This window comes from Cinclus cinclus, chromosome 12 (assembly GCF_963662255.1).
Source record: "Cinclus cinclus chromosome 12, bCinCin1.1, whole genome shotgun sequence".
In the NCBI taxonomy this organism is placed as follows: Eukaryota; Metazoa; Chordata; class Aves; order Passeriformes; family Cinclidae; genus Cinclus; species Cinclus cinclus.
In genome coordinates, this window is record NC_085057.1 from 12,557,037 (window position 1) to 12,568,391 (window position 11,355).

At 36.6% G+C, this 11,355-nt stretch overlaps 1 protein-coding gene across 3 annotated transcripts in view; it reads left to right on the forward strand.

The window, feature by feature from the left end:
* ARHGEF3 (Rho guanine nucleotide exchange factor 3) overlaps window positions 1–4,899 on the forward strand; it is a 93,573-nt gene extending 88,674 nt beyond the window's left edge. For 2 of the 3 annotated variants that reach the window (XM_062500590.1, XM_062500591.1), the window contains 7 exons: window positions 165–227; window positions 506–602; window positions 704–780; window positions 1,902–2,159; window positions 2,325–2,495; window positions 3,471–3,657; window positions 4,559–4,899. In XM_062500590.1, the coding sequence (XP_062356574.1) occupies window positions 165–227; window positions 506–602; window positions 704–780; window positions 1,902–2,159; window positions 2,325–2,495; window positions 3,471–3,657; window positions 4,559–4,899 (1,194 nt within the window). The remainder of the gene's footprint in view (window positions 1–164; window positions 228–505; window positions 603–703; window positions 781–1,901; window positions 2,160–2,324; window positions 2,496–3,470; window positions 3,658–4,558) is intronic. The other variant, XM_062500592.1, reaches the window with a different exon arrangement.
* Window positions 4,900–11,355: the final 6,456 nt, after the last annotated feature.

The following is an 11,355-nucleotide window of genomic DNA, read 5'->3' on the forward strand; positions in this document are numbered from 1 at the left end:
GATTCTGTAGTTATGGTTATAAAGCCTTACTTTATTTCTGTAGATTTGGCAGAGAAGTGCTATTAGATGGTGTTAAGACAGCTGTTCAAAATATAACATCAACCCAGGAAGTGGAGCACAGATTAAATAAAAATATTTTCTAATATTTGTGTCTGTTTTTACAGGCTATCTTTGAACTTTCCCAGGGAGAAGAAGACTTGATAGAAGATCTGAAGTTGGCAAAAAAGGTATGTTTAAAAACCAAAAACCAAATCACAACAAAGACTAGTAATTGGTTCATAACATATTTAAAACAATCTTTGTTTTTATAATTGCTAAGACAGTAAAAGAGGAAGAAATCCAAAGCATATTTCAATCTCCCCATTCTTTTGAAACACTTTGTGTGCTTTTTTTTTTTAACATGGAATTGATAGTTTGATATATGGTTATGAAACTTACTTACAGGGAGCGCTAAATTCTGTAATGAATTTTTCAACTAACCACAAATGTTTGGTTTTCTTTTCAGGCTTATCATGACCCAATGCTTAAGCTTTCCATAATGACAGAGCAAGAGTTGAATCAAATTTTTGGAACACTGGACTCTCTAATTCCTCTGCATGAAGGTAAAACTCAAATAGTCTTTGTCTGTATAATTATAGCACATAGATTTAAATTCATATTTGTTAAAGTGAGGTTTCTCTTCTCTTTTTCTGTTCACTCTCAGATCTTCTTAGGCGACTTCAAGAAGTGAGGAAACCTGATGGATCAACAGATCATGTTGGCCACATCCTCGTGGGTTGGGTAAGGCAGAGTTTATAACCAGTTTTGGGACATCAGTTTGGAGCTGTAATGTAGTTTTTCTCAGACAATTTCCCTTCTATAATGTGTCAAAAAGATACTCTCAAAATACTTTTAAAAGGTACTGCAACTATTTAGACACACAATAGAGTATTTTCTCTTTTCAAGGATTTTCCATGAAAAGATTTAGACTGGGATATTTTTTTAAAGACTTTTGCTATTCAGGAGTTGAGCACTATTTAATGTCCCTTAAATAAAAGTTAAGAGTCAGACTAGAGTTCTTATGTAGATCCTTTAAGAGAATCTGCCCCTCTTTCTGTTCTGCTTTCCTTGGAAAGTCAGACAGGGACACAAGAGAGATGTTGCTGCCTCTTAAAAGATAAAGTAGATAGATTCATGTTCACTAGCATCCAACACTGAAAATAGCTTTTGTTAGTTTTGTTGATAAAATTGTTCACTGTAATCACGAGCTATTTTTGGTTTTAGATATGTGAGAATTATGCTTTTAAGTAAGTGTAAGTAATGAAATTTAGCAGGGAAAAAAAGGCTTGAAAATTTTAAGGAATTAATTAACCATATTTAGCAGCTCTATGTGAAAGTGTGACATGGTCAACAAGGGAAATGTTATATAATGTATATAATGCAAATAGTTAATGATAAATTATTTGTAAGTCTCAAAATAAATCTCAGTTTTCTTTGCATAAAGTAATTGAAAATATATTTTCTGATGTGTGTTGAACATCAGTGAACTTCTCTTGGTTTGTTCCTTGTTCCTAAGCTTTTATTTCCATTCATAATTAAGGCCAGGCTTCTGTGATCAAGTGTTTTCTGCACTAAATAGTACTCAGCCTTAAGTAATTTATATTTTTAATGCTTTGCAGTAGTAACAGATCTGTAGGATCTGAGTGGTGAGCAAATGCTTCTAAATTACTTAAATATTAAATAAGGTGGTCTGAGGACCTTTGTAAAAGTTATATTTTTGTAAACATTACATCAATAAACTGTGGATAAATCTGCAGCTAAAAGAGTCTCAGCATGAATTCTTATGTCCTGAATCACCTCAACCTTTCAGTGCAGGAAATCGTGCTTTGCTTCAGCCACAGAATAATTAACTCTTTCCTCAGCTTCCATGCCTGAACTCCTATGACAGCTACTGCAGCAACCAAGTAGCAGCCAAAGCTTTATTGGATCACAAGAAACAAGATCACAGAGTGCAAGATTTCCTGCAGCGCTGCTTGGAGTCTCCTTTCAGCCGCAAGCTGGACCTTTGGAATTTCCTTGACATCCCCAGAAGCCGTTTGGTTAAATACCCACTGCTGCTCAGAGAAATTTTAAGACACACACCAAATGATCATCCAGATCAACAGCATCTGGAAGAAGCTGTGAGTTCTTGTTGGGATTGGGGTCTTTTAGGAAATTATAGCAGTTTTAGCTTATTAGTGAATTAAGGGACACTACCTAAAATATAAAAAACCAAGTACTTATATGAACAGCTGACTATTTGACTGTGTAATTAAAATTAATGTGTTTTCATTGTGTTTCTGCAGATAAATATAATTCAGGGAATTGTGGCTGAAATCAACATAAAGACTGGGGAATCTGAATGCCAGTATTACAAAGAGAGACTTATTTATCTTGAAGAAGGGCAAAGGGATTCACTGATTGATAATTCACGTGCTGTGTGTTGTCATGGGGAACTGAAGAACAACAGGGGAGTGGTAAGGAATAAATATTTTGTCATAAATAACTTTAAAAGATATCTTCATTTTGCATGACAGCTAAAAGAGCTGTGAGCACACATAGAGAAACATCACTCTCTAATAGATAGGATGTTGATAAATATTAATATGTATAACACTAATCTTTTTTGCTAGTAGTTAAGTATCTGTATAGGGAGATGATAAAACTATATGCATCTCTGTCTCTTATGGAGCCTAACAATATTGTGGATAAATTGTAAATGTGATCAATTTCAATACTTGCAGGGAAAAAATCAAATTTCTGTTCTCAGATGTGATATGAATGTCTATAAAGAACACACACAGTGTACCAACAAATTTTAAATTTGTCAAAGGCTGTGGTTATTCAAAATGCTTTATTTGATTCTTTGTTGAGATCAAGGGGAATTTAATGACCAGAGAAATTTGTTACTTTGAATTCCAGTCTCTGGGACACTGCGTTACTGATAAGTTTCACCATCTGAGCTTTCAGTTAAAAAGAAAAAACAAAAAAAAACCAAAAAAAACCCAAGGATATTATATTAGTAGAAGAGAACTTGGTCTTTCCTGGATCTTTCCCCCTCAGCGTTAAATAGAACTTTTGAATGGACACACAAAGAAAAAAGATATTTTTTTCATTTACTGACACTATGGAAGTAGATTAAATTTAGGGAAAATTTATTCTAAAAAGCAACAAAGTAAGCAGTGTGTTTTTTCAGCTCTGGAACTGCTTCTGTAGAGCATGTTTATGCATACAGTGGAAGGGTCCTGTTTCATCACACAGCTGAGAGGGAAGGATGAAACTGGTGCTGTTTCCTGGTTCACCTGTTGAAGGTCAGGCAGGTAGTTCAATACCAAATTAGCAGGAAGAAACTGGTGATTTTCAACATGATTCATGACCTTGATTTGTTCTATTTGATTTAATGATGTTTCAAGGAAGGACTAATGCTGTATTATTTCTGACTCTTTTACCAGAAACTGCATGTCTTCCTCTTTGAAGAGGTGCTGGTGATCACTCGGGCCGTGACGCTCAATGACCAGCTGTGCTACCAGCTGTACCGGCAGCCAATTCCCGTCAGGGAGCTGCTGCTGGAGGACCTGCAGGATGGAGAGGTGCGCCTGGGTGGATCCATACGTGGAGCATTCAGCAACAATGAGAGAAGTATACAACTTTGTATTTGCTCACGTAGGGTCTTCCTAACCTTAAGATAATCTTCCAATGCAAGATCAGAATGTTCTATCTGAAATTAACATTATCTCCATCCAGCGTACTGAATTTTGTTTCACGCTGGTTTATTATGTTCTAAGTTGTTTCTTTTCAATTATTTATCAAAGCTCACTATATGGATAATAGAATTTCTCCACACGTCTGCTCCCATACTGAATTGAGAAGGGAAGAACATACAGACTGTAGTGGCAAAACTGCAAAGTTATAAGCAAGTGTATTTTGAAATCTTGAGCTTCAGCTGTTTTTGCCTTTCCTTGTACTGGAGACACTGATTGCTATTCCATAACTCTTTAAGCTGGCAGATACTGTAGTACTCAGGGTCAAGACTGCAGCTATTCATGTTTATCTCCTTCCAGTTAAGTATATTATGAAGGTACTTTTTCTGTTACAAGTGTCCTTAAATCTCATCTGGTCAAAACTTCAGGGCTTTTTGTACGTATCCACCATATTAATGAAGTGAATGGAGGAGATGAGGCAGTCTTTGGCTGGTGCAAGGATGAAGGTTCAGTGAAGGTTCTGAAAATCCTCTTTGCAGAGAAGTAGGAGGAGAGGCATTAAAGTGTGGGAGAAGCCTTAATATTGCTGATTCACTTTAAGCTTTATGGATAGCTCATGCATGGCAGAACCAAAATTATTTAATCCAGCAATATGAAGTTACTAGAAGTGTTTGTGGTATTCTGTGGTCTTCTCCCAGAAACAAGGAGATACCAAGACTCTTCTCTTTGGTCTGACATGGTCTTAGATTGTGCAAGTTCTGTTACTTAAATGTACTCTTTGATTATGAAATCCATTCGGCCAAAGCATTCAGGGGTTTGATATGTATCATTTCTTTCAGTCAAAAACTTCTTTAGAGTCAGCTTCAAAAACGGATCCCAAAGCCAGACTCACACTCTCCAAGCCAACGACTCCTTCAACAAGCAGCAGTGGCTGAACTGTATCCGGCAGGCCAAGGAGAAGGCTGCGTGTGCAGGCAAGGCTGGTGGGCTGGCAGCACGTTTCCTTGTGCCTCCCCACGGACGCAGAGTGGCCCGGGGAGAGGCTGCCCTGGAGCAGATGGAGCAGTCAGACTGTGAGTCAGACTGCAGCATGGACACCAGCGAGCTCGGCGCCGACTGCGAGCGCATGGAGCAGACGAACTCTTGGGAGAGCGAAAAGCAAATAGAAACCAACGTTTGACAACAACAGAGTTCATGGAAGAAAACCTGTCTCTTACCTGTACAGTATTTGCATTCCATACATGGAACCATTTGGAGAAGCACTTTTAGAATACTTTCTGTGACAGTGTCAATGCAGTTCTTGTATTTGTTCCTGTGAGTGTCGTACTGTAACTGCCCATCTGTATAAGCTGGAATCTCTTGCAACTCGTGCCCTGTGATTATATTCCATAAACACCCGAGGTGGATCAAAGAGGTACTTGACCAGTTATTCTCAATGTCCTGCTGTAAACAGAATCTCTAAAACTACTGCTTATATATGCATTACATAAATAACCTTTTCCTAATTTTTAAGTATTTTATTTGCCCTTTAAAGGGGGAGCTGAAGATGTAGACTTAATACGGAATTTCAGGATGGGTATCAAGATAATAAGTTTTCTTACAGGCATGGAAAGAAAAGGTAGTTTCTTGGAACAAACAAGAAAACTATCTTGCAATAACCTATCCAAACTCCTGTGGTATTAAATCAACAAGAACTATAAACAGCGGGCCATGGAACCAAGGACTCTTTAGGGATTTCTTTTTCAAAATGAAGCACTGTCCTAAGATCCAGCAGCCAAACTTACTAAAATCTGGACATTTCAAATGGTCAGCATAGTAAGATGGTTTATTCTTTAAAGCATGTAATGCTAAAAATAATCAATTGATAAAACAACAACCAAACCCTTTACAGCCAGCACTGAATGAAATGAAATGCTGAGAATACTGCTTGTTTGTAAAAAAGCTGGTAATTGGCTTTCAGTGCCATAATATCCCAAACAGAATAAAAATAGAAAGGAGCTTTTGCTTGTAAATAGGCCCTCTTCAGCATTTTGCACTCCACTGACCTCCACTGTCAGTTTTAAGCACCACTAATGTTAAAACATTTAATTTTCTGTAAATGTCTGTTTACAATTACATGTAGTTGGTTTTTAAAACTAAGTGATGATTTTATATAAATGGTGCTCTACAAATACCCTATGGGATTATGTAGAGTGAGTTTAAACAAAAAGGGAATTGTTTGTCCTTTAGGATGTATTACATCATTTTTACTTTCCTCGAGTTTTGTTTTAAAAGTTTTTGTTGCATTTAATTTCGTACTGTGATTGGAAATATTACTGTGTTTTCTGGTGGCTGATTTAACCTACTCATTATGATGAGAAGCAGATGAGTCACTTAAATGCAGTCTAAAACACACAGTTGAAAATCCTGTTATTTTTCAGGAATCCCTGGTAGTATTTTATTTCTTACTGTGAGAAATAATGCCAGTGCTGTATGATATATTACAAATTTTAAATCATTCTTGGCATTACACAAGATCACCTGTGCAAAGTACTGGTAACAACAGAAGTAGAAAAACTGCTAAGTTATTGCCAAAAATATTTTTCTTGGGTTCTACAAGTTTACATAAAATTTACTAAGTATCTTACATATATATATGTGCTGATGTGCATTACAGAAATCAGTGTGACAAGATGATAAACAATATAAAACAAGGTATTTTTATTTTTAAAAAAAATAGCATTTTTACCCTATAGAACATATTTCTGTATTTATAGTTTAAAAAAAATTCTTTTCTGTTTCAGGCTTTGTAATTTATTTCAACTGCTTCATTTTTAGAGCTGAATGAGTATATACCAGTGAAGATGAAAGGAAAAATTTGCAGAAGAAAAGGCATAGGGAAGTTTTCAGTAAAAATGTTGAAAAAGAGCAAAAAGCATGTAAAATGTTCAGACAGAGAAGAAAGAATGAACGTGTGTATTGACTTTTTTTTTTTTAAATAATGGCCTTAAACTTTTCTGGAAGCATTTCAAATAAATTACATTAAACCATTTTGATTTTTATTTGGTTTGGTTGGTTGTGCAAGGAGGCTACAAAAATATTTCAGTGGTACATGTAGGGAGGCTTTAATGTAAGTGACCAAAGCTTATATTTTGTTTCTTATAAAGTGGCACATATTTGGATCTAATTTGCTAAATGCACAGCAGTAACAGAAACAAGTCACTGCACTCAATTCACCCTATTCCCCAAAGTTCTGTATTACGTAATTAATTTAGTAAGTAGGTGGAACAAAAATTTACTGTCCTGTCATCAATTTCTCTCTTATAATTCCTTATGGGTCACAACTGAAATGATTAATTTTGGAGTATGCAGAAGCCACCAACCAGCCAGGAGATCTCAGAAGATTAATTTACATGTGTTTACTATAATTTAGCCACCCACTCACTGTTCAGCATTCTGGAGTGCAAGTGTTTTTTGGCTGTGCTTTGTAGTCAACATGCACTTGGCTACTGCTTGATCTAATAAATCCTAATGATGCGTTTTTCTCTCCAAACCATCCTAAGGATTAAGCTTTCCAGTTAAGGAACACTGATACCATGCTGGATTTGGTAAGCTTGTTTTAGTTACAGCACTTTTAAAATGCCACTGCCTTTGGAAGGATGACTTTTGATTGTGGCAGGAGGGTGGTGGTGGTGTTGTGTTCTTGGACAATAAAATGTACCAAGAAGGATGGGTAAAATGTAAAATTATAAGTGTGAAGAGGAAGAATCATATACATAAATATGTTCCAGTGATTGTCACAGTTAGTTCTTCTGGGGTCCAGAGGGGAGTCTGAGAGATTGCAGCAGGGAAGAGGCAAGAGGCAGTGAAAAGCCTGAGGTGTCAAGTGCTTCCAAGATCACCATGAGGAGATGGCAAAATGAGGAGAGGGATGCAGACACTCATCTAAATCTCAGGTGCCAGCACTCTGGATCTCAGGGAAAAGGGTGAGTGACGAGGTGGCCTGCACTCAGGAGCAGGATCTCAGTGGTCTGAGGGGGCAGATCCATCCCTTTGTGGCAAATCTTAGTAACCTGTTTGTGTTCTGATCCTGATGAGGAGAGTTGGTGCAGCTGTAGCTTATGACAGACCTGATGGACCAGAGGCAATAAAGGGATGAAATTGTCTTGACTGAGAAAGAAAGGTAAGCAAAGAGAATGACCTTGGGACTCTCTGAGCTGTGTGGGTCCTCTGAGACTACAACACAAAATTGAACTGTCTGTGCCCTTTGTTTCCCTTGATTTGCTCTGCAGCACTGAAAATAACAAAGCCAGGATGATGACTGGGAACCCACAGGTCTGTAATGAGACAGCAGGAACAGTAAGTTTGAGATCTATCAAGCTCAGTACCAAGAATCAGTTGCTAGAATCTGGGTAAGGATAGGGCCAAAATTGCAGGGTAGAAAAAGTATTTCTCCATTTGAACCAGGGCTTCTGCCTTAGGAATGCTTTTGTTACAGTGGGAACCAGGTCGCTTGGAGTTTCACAGAATTTCTAGAATTTGAAAGCTGTATCAGAACTTTCAGATAGCAGTTTAACAGATTGCACTTTTTGATAAAAATGATGTTTCATGGTGACGCCGCCTGGCACTTGGACAAATCTTGATTCCCAAAATCTAACAGAGTCTAAAATGAAGTTCCACATATCTGTAAGATTATTTGTTTCCTTTTAAAAGGGGGTTTCAGATCAAGAATGGACAGCTCTTCCATACTTAATGGTTATTCATGAATACTGATTTTAAAATAGTATAGTGTGTTCTATGGGTTGGTGCTGCCATCTCTTGGAAGTAATGTGTAGTTTCACAGCTGATTTGATTACACAAAATTTTAAAATATTTTAAGATATTATATGTATTAATTATAAAATGAAAGTTTTTAAAAAGACAAGTAGATATTTTCAGTCTTTTACCTGAAGATCACATACTTGTTAGGAAAAAAAAAAGTACTAGGTGAATTTCTGCTACTAATTCCTGGTTTTACAGAGCCAGGTCAAGACTACTGCCCCATTTTGTCCTACCTTTTAGTATCATAGGCATATTTTCTCCATGGCTGGTAAATGATACTAAAAGTCTTTCCAAGTGGGTAAAAAGGCTTTGTTTCTGAGTTTTCCAAAGGTTCTCGTTGCATGGTCCAGGAAGAAAGATTAATTGTAGAGTTCTTCTATCCCTGATCTCCTGGCATCTGAAGATTAGTAGGCACAAAATTAGCTCTTAAACTTTTGAAGAAATTAGGTGTGTTTTGCATCATTAGAGTAATAAGGGAAAGTAAAATAGTAATTTGTGGTTACTTAAATTGTAACAATATACTCAGATTGATTCATTTCAAAACTCTAATTTAGTTTTCAAATTTTTAAATTTGCATTTATAAAAGGATAGTGAAGTAATGTCTGGAGGAAGCACCCAAGTTTGCATTTGAGCATGCAACCCTCCTTTGTGTTTTACTTTGTGGTTCTTAATCTGATCTACATCTGTATTACTAATGTGTTAAAATCATCTGATTTCAGAATCAAAGGAATCTGCAGCTGCTTTGGTGGAAAACCACGTGGTGCAAGCCTGGAAGTCATGGTCAAATTCTTGTCAAGTACCAAAAAACCACAGAAACCAGAAACTGGAGAGAGAATAAGGTGACAGATTTTATAACCTTTCTTTTCACTTCAGAGTATTCAAGTAACCTTCCTATGGTGGTTTTTTGCTGTATCATTGTTTTGTGAACTGGGATTCCTTGTACCTGTTTGATATCTATTGGGATTTAAGATGCACAGTGTGGTGCAGTGATCTGGATTTATCAATTTATCAATTAGTACCGAGTAATTTTTTGTGATGATTTCTCCCAGACTTAGGTTAATTAATAAAGAAAAATAATTCTGTACAACTGCAAAGACATACCTTGTTAGAGCAAGTGATGAGGAAAACTTTGTGTGCTGCTTGGTAACTAAGCAAGACTTCAGAGATTGTTGGGTTCAAACACCAATCAGCTGAACTGCTTGTATACTGAAGACATGCATAGTCTGAAAGTGATTTTAACAGCTCTACCAATTCAAAATTGATAAAGCAATTTGACATGTTTGGAGATACATAATGAATGGGTCAACACAGCCTTAAATGGGATCAGGTTGGTACTTCAGTTTTTTTCTTGTATATGGAATTTAAACAAGGTAAAACACAGCAAAATTATTTCAATAATATATCAAAGCATCTGTAATATTCTCTTCACCAACACTGAATCCTCACAGAGGCAGGACATCAGATTCTCAGGGAGATGGTGTTCCATTATCTGTAGGTAACAAACCACACAAATGCAGTGTTCATCCTATGGATAAAGTAAGACTATGTTTCAGCAGTTAGATAAATATTGGGTATTATGTTTCTGTTATATAAATTATAGTTCCAGATACTAATTACCATGTTTAAGCTTGCTGGGTCCCCAAACACTTCTAAGAACTACTAATAATTATTATCTTCTTTTAACACCCTGGAGGCTACTACTAGCACCAGGCCATTTGTGAGCTGATGGGTTCTTTATATTTTCTGATTTACAGCTAATCTTAAAAGAGTTTAATAAAATAAAAGGGCCAGATTAAAATACCCGTTCATTGCACATCTTGCAAGCATAAAAATTTCCAATTTTTAAGGTCAGTGTCTGCTGTCAAGGTGACATATGAATAGCTACAGTTATGGGGATTGAATGTAATTGGTGTCCTCAGTAGACACCACTTGAATGAATTAATATATGCATGAATAATGAATATATGCATCTATTCAACAATTACAGCACTAGTACACTTTTAACAAAGAAAACAAATGATGTGCTTTTACTGTTTTGCTAGTTATTTGTAAAATTAAAATCTGGTATTTGAAATTCCTAGGTACTGCAAGAATGGTTATTTTCAGCAGTCACTGTTCACCTAAGTGAACATTCAGACAGATCTTTGCTTTGGCTTTCACATTTTCACATTCCTCTTGCACCAGAAGTTGTTAGCTTTACAGGGACAATGGCTGTTAACCTTCTGGCCTGCAATATCGGTTATTTAGTGCTGTCCTAACTCATGGAACAATGAAGGAATCCTGCTGAATTTTTTTTTTTTGCCTGCCCTTCTTAACCATGAGAATGTATTTTTATTTTTCAAAGGTGAAATGTTGTCATTTTGTCCAATGTCTTGGAGAAACCCCTTGAATCTGAGCAAGTAACCCTTTGAGTCTGGCATTTGGTGCAGTGAACTTGCTGCCCGATCCCAAAGAGGAAAACACAAATCAACAAAGTTGTTTTGTGCGGTGCTTTATTCAGGGCCCGGGGACCTGAGGACTCGCGTCCAAAGTCAGAGTCCCAACCCGTTACTGAATCTTACACAGTTTTATACCCTTTTACAAGTCTTGCTTCACTAGGCCTACATGCTATGGTCCACATACTTTACATCAAAGGCAGCATTCATCTTCGAGATAACATTTCTAAAGGTTATAACTCTTGCACGCCTGCCTAAGTTAAGACTATAAGATACCTTTCTAACGGTTACAAATCCTACATGCTTGTCTAAACTTAAAACTATAGATTAATCCCACACCTGTTTATTACACTTCATCAGTAAATTCCCTACTGTTTCTACAAACAATCAGTTGGTCCTTC